The 15,230-nt window shown below is 47.0% G+C and overlaps 2 protein-coding genes across 5 annotated transcripts; both read right to left on the reverse strand.

Moving 5' to 3' along the window:
* Positions 1 to 2,923: 2,923 nt before the first annotated feature.
* On the reverse strand, positions 2,924 to 4,632 carry LOC120661873. Of its 4 annotated transcripts, none has more exons than XM_039940864.1 (3): positions 4,120 to 4,632; positions 3,700 to 3,832; positions 2,924 to 3,536 (listed from the first exon to the last, which is right to left on the reverse strand). In XM_039940864.1, exons 1-2 carry the CDS (start codon positions 4,504 to 4,506, stop codon positions 3,719 to 3,721), a joined length of 501 nt encoding a protein of 166 aa, XP_039796798.1. In that variant the 5' UTR covers positions 4,507 to 4,632; the 3' UTR covers positions 2,924 to 3,536; positions 3,700 to 3,718. The 4 variants fall into 4 exon arrangements, with proteins under 4 accessions (XP_039796798.1, XP_039796796.1, XP_039796795.1 ...); XM_039940862.1 differs by having other exon boundaries at positions 3,679 to 3,832; XM_039940861.1 differs by having other exon boundaries at positions 3,988 to 4,632.
* Positions 4,633 to 7,046: 2,414 nt separating this feature from the next.
* On the reverse strand, positions 7,047 to 10,569 carry LOC120661874 (cytochrome c oxidase subunit 6b-1-like). The gene is made up of 5 exons (XM_039940865.1): positions 10,366 to 10,569; positions 8,618 to 8,899; positions 8,467 to 8,549; positions 8,305 to 8,386; positions 7,047 to 7,447 (listed from the first exon to the last, which is right to left on the reverse strand). Exons 1-5 carry the CDS (start codon positions 10,399 to 10,401, stop codon positions 7,394 to 7,396), a joined length of 537 nt encoding a protein of 178 aa, XP_039796799.1. The 5' UTR covers positions 10,402 to 10,569; the 3' UTR covers positions 7,047 to 7,393.
* Between the last annotated feature and the right edge of the window lie 4,661 nt (positions 10,570 to 15,230).

The raw sequence follows: 15,230 nt of genomic DNA on the forward strand, positions 1-15,230 counted from the left end.
ACGATTTGCCAGGTGAAGAAGAATTACAGTGTCCCGGGTGCCAGGTTGAATCTGAACAGCGGCCTTCTTTCGTGTCAGGTGCCGCAGGTTTCTGCTAGGGACGGAGCACCGGCAAGGTCTTGCGGGATCATCATGTCATCCGTCTTCAGAGCTCCGAACCCAGACGAAGAATCCATGACGAACAAACGCCAGTGCACCAGCGACCAGTTCACCCAGTAAGGCAGGGACTTAAAAGTGTGCCGGCGATTGGTTCTCCCAGAACGTCCTGGCTCGCAGGAGCGCCGCCGCCGCACCGCCAAACCTGTTCGTCGACGGTGCCGCAATGCGCCATGTTGGGTTTTTGCGGAATTGTGGTCTTGCCTTTGCCTCTCGCGCGTCGATTCCACGTCCGAGCAGCTTCTGATTGCCTCCGGTCCAGACGGATCACGAACGGCGCATCCGGCGTGTGAGGCGCCAGTACAAGCCTCGTCGGAGGCTGGGATGGGCGCGGCGGGAGCAGGGGGGCTCTAGAATCCGAGCCTGACGAGGAAGACGCTCCTGCGATGCGGCTAATTTGGGCCGTACAGGACCGATCGGACGGCTGCCAAGTACCCAAGGGGTGGACGGTATTTCAAATACCGTCCACCCTGTGCATGTGGGCTGCGAAAACTGCAGGCGCGGCTTCATTCCGCGGCTCGCCGGAGCGCCGCCGCGCTCTGGCCGCCCCTCGCTTCCTTCCCCTAACACGCGGACGCGGGCACCTCGGAGCAACGCCTGTGGCATCTAGCCAGCTCCTCGCTTCTACGGCCGGTGTGAAAGCTGGCCTGTAGAGGACTGGGGGCGCCAAGGCGGGTGCTCGGCGCGGCGGGACGGCATGGAAACCATGGCGTGCGCACCGAGCTCAGTCCAGACGTTCGCTTCTTTGCTTCACTCAATCCCGGCATCCCGTACCCCGCCTGAGAGAGGCGGACCGATCCCAGCCGTCAGCCGTCTGAACAGCGCATCCGTTTTCATCTGGGCGGAGTCGTCAGCTCGTCGCCGGCTCGCACATGCGCATCGACAAGGAGGACGCCACACGTTGAAGACAACTCGCGGGCCGCCGAAACAGAGTAGATGCTCTGAAGATCCAGCAGCAACCTTTCAACAGGACTGACATTCATCTGACCAGTCAGTGTTTCATTCAGTAGGATCAACTTGTATGCCTAATTGTCTATCCCTGGCTGAGGCGTCTTGCTGCTCCAATACCATTCAGAGTTCTTTTTACATCAACGCCATTTTACTTCATTAGCGTCTGAGCTCTTTATTCCATCAACAGCAGCCTGATGCTCAGGAACGTTTCCTATATGCAATTTAGTCTGTGTGTGCAACCTGTTAAAGCCAAGTTGTGACCCAGACAGTTGCACCGGCGCCGATATGGTTCACCAATTTGGAACTCGAAAACAAACAGTTTCTGGAGAGCAGAACGACTTTGTATCGTTTTCTCGACACACGATCTTAGAGTAAAGACAGTTTTTCTGGGAAGCCTGAAACTGATGATGCAGGTTTATGTCGTTTCGTTTCTTTTCTGGGAAGGGTGAGAGCTTCGGTTTATTTTTTCCCCCTTCTAATGGGCTTCAGTCAGAAAAAAAAAACCCCTCTTGCATCTTGGGCCAGGGGAAACTAGTACATGGTTTGATCGACAAATTTGAACCAATTGGCTTTTGGGCATCGTGGCTTGCCAATGCAAAGGAAAATTCAGGCTAGAGGAATGGAGATTAGTTCTTCAAAAAAAAAAGGAGATTGATACTAGATGCCCACTGTGTGGAAATATGATGATGATGGTGGACATTTGCTTCTAAAATGCAAATATGTGGGGAATTGGCTCTCAACTTTTGATGATAAGGAGAGGCGTGTCGTATTGGTGGGGGCAGTTACATAGTAGAGGAGAGATAGAGATATATGTATTAGTAGAAGTAGAGAAGAGATTTATCTGTGTGAAGTTGAGGTAGCAATGACCCTAGATTTGTTGTTAATGGTAATGTTGGGTCCCAAAAAAATTGCTTATTGCACATTAATTTTTTAGTGTACAGATGCTGGCTATATCATTTAGTCAAGCTGCCGCCAGTGGTATGTGAAAGAAACTGTTGTAATTATGAAGTCTGGGCAAACTTGGTTGTCAAATCATTGGAGAGGTAATCCTAGAAAAGCTAACTCAGTATGTAGGGAGAACGTCCTTTATGTAGCATCTCTTAGATAGTGAATACATTTAAGCGCTCTGTCTTTTTGTTCTTCAATCTCCAATATGAAATTTTGGTCTCAGAGTTTTCTGGACAAGTTTACACATTGTAAGCTTCCCATGAAGCTGTCTGAAGCCAATATTTTCTTTGTTACTCTCTTTGCTCGCTACTGTATAGAAGTGTTACATGTGAAACAACCATAGATTTGTAAATCGCCTGCATGGTGTAATAAATATAGTCGAAAAAAATCGCATTACACAAATGGACTGTAAATCGCGAGACGAATCTAACGAACTTAATTTGACTGTGACCACACACAAAATTGCTACAGTAAAGCTACAATAAATATATGCTAATGACAGATTAATTAGGCTTATTAGATTCGTCTCGTAGTTTACAGACGAGATCTGTAATTAGTTTTATAATTAGTCTATGTTTAATACTCCAAATAATTTCAAAACGGAGAAACTAAACACACCCAAATGTCTATTTACTCACATATATCAACCTGAAATTGGCCAAGGCTTTGCCGATCTTGTACTCTCGTCTGAGTCCATCAGACCATCAGCATTGCACGAGCAGCAGAAACGGCTTGACCTACGCGTTACGAACTACCTCTTGCCGCGATAGGGCCCTGACGCGCTAAGAGTAGAACAGGAAGTGATTACCACACCTGATAGTTTGACAGTGCCGGAAAGATGCCACCAGCATATATCTGCAACATTCTATAATCCATAATATGTGCCATCGGTAGCATCTAGGTAATATTCAACCAAAGAAGCATACAGGTTCAGATAGAGTTAATCTAGCATATTCAGGTAAACGATTAGGCATTTAGGCTAGACCAACAATCTGGCGATTCATTCCGGTGGCCACGACAGGAAACAAGTCTTCGGAGTTGACACGAATCCTCAGCAAAACATGACGGCTACGTTATCAATGACAACGGATAACACACTTAGTTCTGATGGTAAGACAAAAGCAAGGAAATCATCCCCAGCTGCATCGTCTAGAAGCATATGGCAGTCATGCGTAGATAACCTCCTTGCCACCTATGCAATAAACATGACATTCTGCAGTTGGATTCGCCTTGAAAATCTTGTAGGTTTCCTCGCATCCTTGGCTGCTTGGTGAAACCTTGGAGGCCAGTCTCAAGGTCACATTCATCAGGGGAGCACATCTGAACAAAATCTTCAAGAAATCAACTTCATAGCTGCTTCCTTTGAAATTTACTATTTCTACTTCTTGAAGGCTCAAGGAGACATTCTGACTTCTCCAATTTTGTGGTTCATTGCAAAGGCAGTCTGGAGGGCATGTTTCATCACCATTCCTCTTCAAAATCTGAAAGAGAAGTTAAGCATGTTTAATCTTCCATAACCAAAACACACATCATACTAAGCAACTATATATTCCAAGATCACATAATGTAGTTAAGCATATTTCTAGAAAATCTATGTATTAGGAATATTAAGTGAAGAATTACCGCACGATGATCAATGGCCACCTTAAGCTTTCGTGTAGCATTACAAATCCTCAGTAGATTCAACACCATTGCTTGTTTTGACTTTTAGCTCCAAAACAGAAATGTTAGGAAGCTGGAACATTTCTTGCAAGTTTCGCGTATGTGTTGCAGAATTCTGTAAGTGCATGAAAATCACATGTCAAATGAAGCACTCCAAAGGATAACTCGTAGTAACAGTTAAACAATTCGTCGGAATTTCCAGGACTTTGAAGTTTGAACATAAAAGAGTAAAAGTATATCGAAAGAATGGAAATGCACCGGTCTTCCTACATGCAAACTTAGCACAAAGCCGCTCTCCTGAGTCTCTAACTTCAGTATATCCAGCCTCCACATCCCAGACGCATCAATCACTACAGTTTCAGGATAAAAGCAAACCGAACAACTCCACGAAAGATTCTCCACCTTAGGTGCGAACAATGACATGACGAAATCCTTGTCCACGGACTCACGCAAGGTGAATTTCTTCAGCATTGGTGCCACGATGTCAAGACCACGGAGCCACCCATCACCGGTCACAAGAAGCTCCTCGATGGTCACCGAGTGGACCGTGATGGTGTGGACAACCCGATCATAAGCCACCACCTCTAGCACCCGCAGGCATGAGCATCGTGAGATCAGGGGGCCGATATCGAAGCCGCTAGCAACAATTGAAAGCATCTCTAGCACCGGGAAATCACCGCCTTGCGCCGGTGGTGTCAGGTGGAGGTTGAGAACATGCAGCCTGATCGATGTTGCGCGGGCAAAGGAAGGCACCTCGACGGCGATGGGTTCATCCGTCCCGTCCGCCATAGCTACGATGCTGAGATCGACCGGGTCAAGACGCGCGGCGGGGCGGAGCAGCGAGGCGACTGCTTCGGCGGATAACCTGCTCCTATGGAAGGGGTAATCGATGTGGAGGAGGTTTAGCTTTGGGATGGCGACCTGGGCGAGGGCGACCTGGAGAGCGTCGGGCGCGACTCTGCGGAAGGAGAGCTCGGGGAGGTGCCTCCAGAGGCCGCGCCACCGGCGGGAGAGGACGCTGGTGCGGGCGGCGGCGGCGGCGGAGCGGAGGCGGACGAGGACCTGGATTAGCAGGTCGTCGTTGAGCCCGCTAATGCGATCCACTCCGTCTCCATCACCGCCGCCCCCGCAGCGGCGGTGAGGCCCACGCGGCGGCTGCGCGCCGGGGCGGCAGCGGCCGCCTAATCGCGACTCCATGGCTCAAATGATCGGAACCCGAACTTGAGGGAGTAGGAGTGGAAGACGTCGACGAGGGGAGGTGAAGAGGGGATTGGCTGCTGTGGAGTAGTACTCCGTATGCTCTGCCTGTTGGAACTTGGTGGACGGTTGGGTGGTGGAGTAAATGCTCTGCATTCAGAATCAGGTTCAGGTTCAGGATCTCGTGTTGAATACATCATTAGGCAATGGATTAATGTACTGGTATAATACATTTCGCATTCTTTGGGGGGAGTATTCAACCAAAGAAACATGGAGCTAAGCTAATCTAGCATACTATTCGGGTAAAAGTTGCATAACTAGGATACAAATACGAACCTGAATATTAGGCCAGTCTCAATGGGAAGTGTCATCCCACAGTTACCTAGACTGTGAACTAGGTAACCGAACTGGAGGAGTGCCTTCTCTCTTTTGTCACATCGGTAAATTTTATGCTCATGACACTCACATGACCCTCCCATTGAAATTGACCTTAGACATTTAGTCAATTAGGCTAGACCAAATAATGTGGCGATTCTGAAGATCCACGCTTATAGTTCTTTTGAGCGCATACATGTTCTGGGGCATGGGGATTCGGGATTATCATAGGTGGTTGGTTGCATCAGGGACACCACATTTCACAAGTCATACATGCGGAAGCTGATGCGTGCTTGCAAGCCCTTTTCTTTTGCTTCGGACGCTGGTGTGATGCTAATTGAATTTGAGATCGATGCCATCAATCTCAACACAGTCCTTGCAAGCCACGAATTTGATATTACGCCAATGGCAGTTCTCTACGTTCGTTCTGACGACAGGGTGACAGGAAGATCATAGAGTGAAACGGTTTTTTCAATGTATTGAAAGCTGCCATAGATTAGTGCTGATAGGATTTGATGCCAACAATTAGAGCCTAATCGAGAAGCGACAACAGACTGTGCGTAAGTTTACAGAGGATGGCACTGGCACCCATCTCCATCTGCTTGTTTTGCATATCCATTTCAGTGATAAACAAAGTCGCCCACGATTGTTACTAGTTTGTCCATTTCATGCAATGGAGCTAGAATGCTAGATTGCTGCACCAGCGCCTCTATATGTAGATGGAAACAGGGCATCAAGACAAATGCTGATGAAGAGACCATGCTACTATGTGAGAGCAGAACCATGTTGTATCCTTGTTCTAGTAAAGCAGTTCGTCAGGAGAGCCGCCATAAATTTGTATTTGATCTGATGTAGTGCCACCAATTAGAGACTGGTATAAAAAGGTGACCACATCACAGATAGGATGCTAGTTTGTAGAGGATGCCGCCCGCCCGTCTGCTTGTTTTGCAAGTGTGTGTGTGCAGGGGTGGATCCAACGTGGGGGCAGAGCGGCTGGAGCCCCCCTACCCGCATGCATCCCATGAAACCCCCCCTAAGCCTCCCAGTATTTTTTAGCTATGGATGAAGTAGGGGAAGAAGAAAAGGATGAGGAAGAAGAAGAAAAAGAGGGGAGGGAGGAGGAAGAAGAAATAAACCCCCCAACATTCAATTCTTGGATCCGCCACTGTGTGTGAGAGACCTCCCCGACTTCTGTGTGTGTGTGACCTCCCTGGCTTCTGTTCTTTTCTGGGGAGACTGAGCTTCAGTTAAAAACATGTGCCAAATTTTGTAGCGATAAATATTTCTTCTAATAATTTTCGTCCGGTGTATCCTCAGAGAAGAATGTCTGAAGCATCTGCCCACGATGTCGCTCACCGTTGCTGCTAATCTGAGCTTTCTGGCACGCCGATCCATCAATCTCTGAATTCCAACAGCATCATCAGCAGGCCGATCCTCTCACTCCTGCGCGCAACGTCCATCCATTCCAGATTTTCAATTGTGGCGCTGCGAGCCACATGCAGGCTTCTGAACGATTATTGGTGGCGTCAACTGCTACGCGCCCCTACAGGCTGCACCGCTGCTGGCCTGTGGAAGCTGCCTGGACTGCGCAGACCGTTTCATCAAATTTACACGATGCCAGTACAGCAGCGTGCGATGAGCCAATGAGTCAGTGCTAGCAGCAATTTTCCTCCTCTACTATGTGAGAAAAACGTGCAATATCTCTCTAAACTTTTCCCTCCATGCAAGGGCTTGTAAGCTCTTCTCTGCTCTTTTAATTGGAAACGTGCAGATTACCTTATGGGTAAAAAAGTGTGATGCTACTAACAGCACTTTGAAAGATTACACTGCAGGAACAAGCTGTCGTTTATTCCATATGCTGTCCCTCCGCAACAAGCGAGTGACAAGATATTATAATCCGGAAAGAGCTCTTGGTGGTAACACGTACATCAAAATTGGGGACCTGAATCCTCGAACGATCCAAGTTCAGGAAAGAATTCAAAAGTGAATCCTTGCACATCAATCCAACACTTTATTAGTCTCCCAAAAGGAAAGGAAGCCTCCTGTAGTTATCGACGAAGGTAGGGTGCCAGAACAAGCATGGCTTTCTCGCCACTGAGCGGCATTATAAGGGTCCGGGGAATGTGCCATTTTCACGTTGCTCATTCCAACGCTCAACCTGCAAAACATCACAGCCGTGTCATCAAATTGAGCAAGAAACAGTAGCACAATTGAGAATAGCCAGTTTTGTTGCAAGAAGAAAAAAACATTAGTACGACAGAAGCTGAAGAAAAAGGATCAAATATGTTTGATAAAGGCCACCAACCCCCAAAAGTTAACCACAAAGGCAGCAGCAAAAATACCCAAGCTCGAAGTCTAAACAAGCATTATATAAAACATGCCACATATCTTGACCAGGCCATAAATTCTTATGGTAGCAATACAAGTCAAATTAATGGAATAGGAGAAATTTTGTTCTTGAATATCAAATTATTGGGCTTATAAAAGCCCAGGCAAAAAAACATATACCAAAGCAAAAAACAAAACTGTGAGTCAACATAAAACACTGCAATATGAATATCCAGTGCATTCAACAGAACTCTTTCCAGAAAGGCCCAGTCCTCCCTGAATGAACTCTGAAGTCAAGCCCATCCAACTCAAGTGACGAATTGCTTGAAGTGACCCAATGCCATGGATTTCACTCTAACCACAGGAATGTTTTGGCTACTCGCCTACTCCAATGTCCATGGCCAAAATAGCATATAAGACAGTAATTTCAGAACACCTGAATTCAGTCGTTCAAAAGCCCTTAAAAAAATTCAGGCATTCAAGTGGTAACAATTATATATTGCAACGCAGGAAGAGTTCATTATCTTATGGATGTTTTGAACTCTTGAGATTATTTATGGGTAGTAGGCAGATCAGTCAAACTTAGTCCATAACTCCATATGCGTTGAAATCACCAACTCACTATCACAGAGTAAAACTGAAGAAACAACACCAATAGAAAATAGTGACTAGAGAAAGAATACATACCCATTCACTTGGGCAGAGTGATCTGTAGTACTTAGCAAACTTTTCACACTCAGGAGCACCCTCCCCTTTTGCAGCTACACACCTGTTACGAAATTATAGTCAGTTACAATCAATGCTGAAAGAACCCCAAATGATTTATGAATAGTGCAGTGCCAGTCATACCTATGATATTCAACATAGCGCGTGAAGCAATGTCTTGTTTGATTTGTTGTTGGGAAACGAAAATCTGCTGGAGCTGTCTCGATCTGCATTTATAAATATTCAGTAGCAATTTGTAGAATGTAACTATTCACAGCTAGTTGGTATATCTAACCTTAATTTCTGGTTTTTCATCAGCTGTTTCCTCAGCAGCATCACTGCTTTCTTCAGCAACCTCACCACTTTCTTCAGCAGCAGGGCTTGCCTCAGCTTCTGGCTCCTCAGAGGCTTCCTTCACCTCTGAAGTTTCACTTGTTTCTTCAACAGCAACAGTAGCCTCATTAGCTGGTGGGGTTTCAGCACTTTTCTCGGGAACAACTTCAGCCACAGTGCTAGCAGCAGATTTCTCTTCAGATGGATTTTGCAACTGGACCTCCTGGGGTGGGAGTGAATACTCCTGCACATAACGTGGAGTTTAACAATGGTTGTGATCAAGGAAGATGAATTTCAGAAGAAACAACACGCAACAAAGAATTTAATTGGGTTCATACATGTGTAATATGCATCCTCTCAAGTTCAGTTTTTCTTTTGCAAGTGACACATAATTAGGAGTAAACAGAACTGTTTTACGTGCCGAATGCTTCTGACTAGAAACTATGTCAAGGAAGCTGCAGAGCTAGTATAAATGACTCCCAGTTCATTTTACTTGATTTTAAGCTGAAACACTGCTTGAAGTAAAAGATATCATCACACCAACTCCGGAGCCTTTTTTTTAGACAAAGGATACACATGTGGATATATATAGCCAGAGTTACAAGAGCTCTTAGACTATATACCTCAAATGAGGATTTCAAAAACATATGAAAGAAAACTCTAAAACAAAGAAGAAAAAAACTAGAAGACTAAGCTTCAATCTTCTTCGTTCACGATTCATTCTTGCAAAGTCTTAATGCAGCACCAAACCATCACATCTATCGTCTTCTTAGAAACATCCGAATCGTTTGATGCCGCTGAGGTAACAAAGCTAGACCAAAGGACCTCCACAGTGACGCTCCAAAAAGAAAATAACATCAAAGATGCCATCGCAGCCTCATCCGGCGAGTTAGAATTAGGTTTTCACCCAGAGATCCACCAACAGTCGCAAGAGATACCACAACAATGCCTCAGAGGGGAAACGACACAAAAAAAATGTCGCCGCTGTCGATACCAACACAAGATCGGTTCGCCTGGAGTTCCTGCCGGACAGCACCACCGCCCCACCATGAAGCGATGGTGATGCCATTGTCGAGGTCGGCCTGAACGAAGGGGCCGTATGCCACCAGTCACAGCTTGCACATTAGCTTAGCCCTGCGAGCCACATCATGGCCTGCATAGCGGCGCTCAGTTGGAGCGGAGAGGCCGCCTCAGGAGAAGGGGGCACAGCCTTCGCGGCAGCGATTGGGGCGGAGGGGCCTCGCCATGGCAGCGAGCGAACGACGAGGGTACCTCTCGGGGCCTGGGCCTGCGTGATGCAGCCGCCAGGCCGGAGCGGCCGCCTGAATAAATCGTGTATGCAAGTCCCGCCGCGCGCCGTCACCAACCACCAGCCACCAACGTCGTGGGGAGCCACCTGGATATCAGGCGGGGGCCTCCAGATCCGGCAAGGGAGCCGCCGGATCTGACGAATCCCGGCCGCCACCAGCCCCCGAATCTGACCAACTCCGGAGCCTAATCAGCTAACTACAAATCAAAACCTAAACCTTCCGGCACAAACCTATCTCCGATTCATCCGACTAGTACCGTGTCCACGAGCCGCCTATGGATTCGGCCATTCGGGTGCGCCGCCGGCCGGCGGGGAGACCCGGGAATCGAAACGACAGCGACAAGCCGTATCTAACGATAGAGCAAGCTGGAGAATGGAGGGGGGGGGTACGGATTTCCTACCTCCGCGAGCGACGGAGCCTTGCCTTCCGCAGCCATGGCGGCGCCCTGCGCTGAGAGAGCTTCTGGAAGCCCGGCGGCTGCTGCGATGCGAGCCCGTGGGTGGAAGAAACGACACGAGTGGCGGAGCGGACTGGGGTGGGTGGGCGTCGCGTCGAGAAGGTAAACGAGACGACACCCGGCGGCCGGTGGAACGAGGGGCTATAGAATCGCACAGCCCAACGAAAGCCCAAAACCAAGTAGCACACAGCCCAACGAAAGCCCAAAACCAAGTAGCATGCTCAAGCGCAGCTCTGTTGCCGTGAAGGAAGGCCACTGATCATTTATTGCGTCAGGTCGGTTCGATTCGGATAAAAAAACTGTTCTTTTTCTCCTAAAACCCAGCCAGATCCGACCATTGGATCGGATTTTTTTAGCTCGAGCCCGACTCGACATGTGGTTGGATCGGATCAAGTTCGGATTAGGTTAGGTCAAACATGATATTTTTGTACAAATTATGGGTGAGATTGGGCAGAGTTTCAAGTTAAAAAATCCAGTCATACTTGGCTCGAGTTTTGCATCGAGTCGAAATTTTCATCCCGAGTCTGGCCTACATATTAATCGTGTCGGGTCGGATCAGTTTTTTTTTGGACAGGTTGGTCAGTTTTTTTCAAATGAGTTGGGTCGGATTTATCAGGTTGGACGGGTTATGATTAGGTATAAGGCGAACCCCATCTACCTTTTTATTATTATATCTCATTTTATTTGTTTCTACACTAATCATTGTAATATCTTACTCAACATTTTATCAACTGATTCAATATTTTGAAAGAAAACAATTCAACACTTTGGACAAGCTAGCTCAAATTTTTTTGAAATAGTATATTATATATGTTGGAATGACACGTTAAGAAAGTTGAACTAGTACATTAAATTGTTAAAGTGGTAAACTAAAATAATAAAATATCATATCGGATCTCATTTTGTAGCATTATTTCCATGAAATATTACTATTCAATCGGATTTTAAATTAAATATGCGGTTTGAAAGTGTTTTGAGAGAAAAATCGCATATAAGATTTTCTTTGCTGGAAAATAAAGAGTGCGGGCGTGCCAGTGTATATAGAAAATACACAAAAGATAGGGAACACAAGCTTTATTCATATTTTATAAAATACAAATACATGTTTCCATGTACAAGTTGTGCTCCATAGCCTGCCGTTGGATAAATCCGACTTGGGCGATGTGGTCTACTGGTTTCTGGAGTCTCGAAAAACTCCTGGTTAATTATCTCAGTAAGTAGCTTGCCAGAGTACTCGGTGTCGCGTGGGCTGCCGTAGTGCTGCGGCTCAAGTGTCCAAAACATTGCCACAACACGTACTGATGATGCGCAAGTATTTATTGCTGCTTTATACATGCAACAACCACCATGAAAGCTACAGGGGTATGCAAGTGTTACGTACTTTTGTTTTGATGTTTTTCCTTAGCATGTTTTTCTTCCCTTTTACTTCCCGTTAACATTGTGAGCTTGCAACTTGATTGTTTCCAAGCCGGCCAGGAACTCTTCTGGGTGAAGTTCCTAGTAAGTTTGAGATTAATTCATGATCGACAGAAGAGAAAGGGGCATCATGACTGCACCTTCTTATCTATAATGGAATTTTATGGGCAAATAATATCTGCTCCGTATGTATTTTACTGAATACTTAATTTTGTACATTTGTTTCTGTGGTGCACACACTACAGCGTGGCCTTCCGCCACAGCCGTTCTAGATTGGCGTCCGGACGGGTGTAGAAGCAGCGCCGATACACATCATCGCCTCCGTGCTTGTTCTGCGAGCATCGCTGGTCTGTCGTCGCAGTTGCCGTTGACGCTGCACATGTCGGAGCTGCTCGGCTGCGACCAAAGCGTGTGCATGTTGGGGCAGGATTGGCATGGCCGGGTCGAAGTTGAGCCTCCACTTGTATGCTTCTTCAGTTTCTTGATGGTTCCACTGCGGGCGCGCGCACGATCGGCGCAGCCATGTACACAAACAGCGATCTGACCTCGTCAAGATCTGTATCTTCCTTCGTGCCATCTTGCCAAGCTTCCTGTAAAATGTTAGCACGCAAGAGGGACGCAAGGGGAACCAGAGAGAGGATAGAAATAAAAATAATTAAAGATGTACATTGGGAAGGATACTTAGCGAATGTTCTTGCTAGCTTCCCAGGTATGGTTGGGGGTTTGTGTCGGGGCCGTGTAGCTGCTACGGCATTGGCCAACAAAAACGCATTGCCTCCAACTTGCGATGAAGACGTCGTACCGCTTAGTGGAGAGATCTTTATCAATCCAGTCGCGACCACTTTGCTGCTACAGTGCCAACCGACCGGACTGAAGGGTTTCACAGCTTGGCGCCATCCCGCACTAGTGCGCCGCACTGCTCCCATCACAGCAGAGCGAAAGGATTCTGCAATGCTTAAGAAAGTAGCATACATGTTGCTAGTGCATGCTCGTTAGTCAGGGAAAATAAAGCATCCAAAGTAAAAAGGTTGGATTAAAGAAACACATTTTTTGTTGTGGTTTTTTAAAAAATGTTGGCTCTCCCTCGAGCGTTAGCTATAAGACAAACTTAGGACCAGACTGCCAAAGGATTGAGCTGTCTGACGTCGTATGACCATGACGAGGTGGATCAGCTTTGCCGCCTAAGTACTTGCGAGCGTAGACACATGCTTCCACGACTCTGCCGGAGGTGATGGGAATCATTACTTGAGTCTCCTTCACATTGAGTAATACCACAACTCATTCGTGCCCCTTGGTATGGAGACATAAGTACGACTGCATTGGTGTAGGAGGCTATAGGGTAAAGGCCGAGGGGTATTGCCATTACTTTTGCCGAGGATGGTGAGCAGCAACCTTCTGCCTTCCACGAGATCGGACACGCTTGATGGTTGAGTCAGGGCCGTCTTCTTTGGAGGCTTCTCAACATTTGGACTTGAGAGTCATCTTTGTTGATTTCTTCTTCTTTTTTTAACTTGATTTGGTCATCTTCTTTGGAGACCTCTTGAAACTTGGATCTTGAATCTTGAAGCTTGCCACGATCTCAAGGTATTTGGAGGACTACCATTCACCTATGTGTATCTAAGTGAATCCTCACAGGCATTATTTTCTTTTGGTCCCTTGTTGACACATTCCAGGGATGGCAAGTGGCTGCACACTGAATGGAACTTGTGTTGCACCAGGTAGTCCTTTTCTTGCTCTTCTCCTATAGTCTTCCCCGGAGTGTACATGTTGCTCCATGTCAATAAGCGCAAGTGCCATGGTCGCCTAGCTGCTTAGGAGTAACCCGAGTCATCTTTCCACTACCTCCGGTAGAGCACACTTTGCATGAGCCGCGCATAATGTGTGGAGGGGCGTCGGCTGCAACTCCACCTTGAATACTTGTAGACAAAGTCCTGGGGCAGTTCCAAACCTACATTGCAACTGAACATTTCATGGGGAGAGCCATTTGCCTTTATTTTGGACGCGTGAGGTCTGTTTTTTTGGCAGAAAAAAAGGTGACCAAGTAGTGCAACAATGAATGCACACTGATCATCTAAGAGGCAAAATGATTTATGCAAAAAGAAAATATGAACCTCATTAAGCTTGGATGAATGTAGGTGTAGTCGGAAATACCGTCAACAATATAGATGACTGAGGAGATGTACCGGTACCCCCAGTGTCGGAACTTACGCCGGAACATCATCGGCGCCACATATGGATGGGGATGCAAGATGTTGCCCCCAGTGATGCTGCCGCTAGGGATGGCAACGGGTACGAAACATCTGCGGGACCAAACCCGACGGGCGCGAATACGGGTCAGAGTTTGTGCTCGCGGGCACAGGCGCGAGTACAACTCTAAACTCAATGGATATCTTCAAACGGGTTTGAAAAATAGATACCCGAATCTGCAAACTCGCAAACCCGCAAACAGTGACTCTTGTGATGTATTATGTAGGAGACTAATTCATTTATTTGCTAAGATTTATTTGTTTCCTCAAATACATGGTGTTGACATGTTGCTTATTAGGTTATAATTTATTAGTGCTGAGATATAGAGATGCATTCATTGATATAATATTTACATGCTATTAAAATGTGCTTGTGATAACGCTTAGGGATAGATAGTGCGGTAGCAGGTAACAAACCCTAGTTCGCCCTCCCTTGGACGCTCTGAACTCTTTGAGGTTTATTATCTGCTTAATTGTCCAATGTGCCGGCTCCTCCTTTATATAGAGCCGGTCCTAACAAACCAACTAACACACCTTAATAATCTGAATTACAGCAAATAAAACATAAATATCCTAGCCACTAGTAGAGGCCGCCTTCTTCTAGTTACGATGTTGGAACTTGTGACCGAAGAATCGGTCCACAACACTTCCCTCCCCGTAAGAAAACAACTTGTCCTCAAGCTGGAAATCAGGGAACGACTCCTTGAATTGTTCCAGCGGCTCCCATGTGACGTCAGCATCGGACTGCCCTTCAAGAGGAGGCCCCACAAGGTGCAGGAGGGCCTCGCGCGAAGAACAGCATCTAGTGTAGGAACAGCCCGGCCATGCAAAATAGGAGGAAGAGGCACTATCGTAGTTGGCGAGTCTCCAGTGTACTTCTTGAGGAACACCACATGGAACATGTCATGCAGGTGGGATTTGGGCGGTAGCTGCAGGCGATAGGCCACCGAATCGATGCGCGTCAGGACTTGGAACGGCCCATAGTAGCGTGGAGATAGCTTGGAGGACCCGCCCTTGACTGATGCTGCCGCACGATGGTGGAGGCGAAGCCAGACCCAGTCGCCCACCTCAAACTCCACGAGGCGATGGGTCTTGTCGTGATGCTCCGTCATGTAGTCCTGAGCTTGGAGAAGGCACTCCCGAATG

This window comes from Panicum virgatum, chromosome 2N (genome assembly GCF_016808335.1).
Source record: "Panicum virgatum strain AP13 chromosome 2N, P.virgatum_v5, whole genome shotgun sequence".
Taxonomy (NCBI): domain Eukaryota; kingdom Viridiplantae; phylum Streptophyta; class Magnoliopsida; order Poales; family Poaceae; genus Panicum; species Panicum virgatum.

What these genes read in the sequence shown, in the direction of transcription:
- LOC120661874 (XM_039940865.1), bottom strand. Translation starts at nt 10,401, where the DNA reads ATGGCTGCGGAAGGCAAGGCTCCGTCGCTCGCGGAG. An exon ending in CGCTATGTTGAATATCATAG is followed by an intron (nt 8,387 to 8,466) that starts GTATGACTGGCA and finishes ATTTCGTAACAG; the next exon opens with GTGTGTAGCTGCAAAAGGGG. An exon ending in CACTCTGCCCAAGTGAATGG is followed by an intron (nt 7,448 to 8,304) that starts GTATGTATTCTT and finishes GATGTTTTGCAG; the next exon opens with GTTGAGCGTTGGAATGAGCA.
- LOC120661873 (XM_039940861.1), bottom strand. Translation starts at nt 4,506, where the DNA reads ATGGCGGACGGGACGGATGAACCCATCGCCGTCGAGGTGCCTTCCTTT. An exon ending in GCTTTGTGCTAAGTTTGCAT is followed by an intron (nt 3,833 to 3,987) that starts GTAGGAAGACCG and finishes ATGCACTTACAG; the next exon opens with AATTCTGCAACACATACGCG.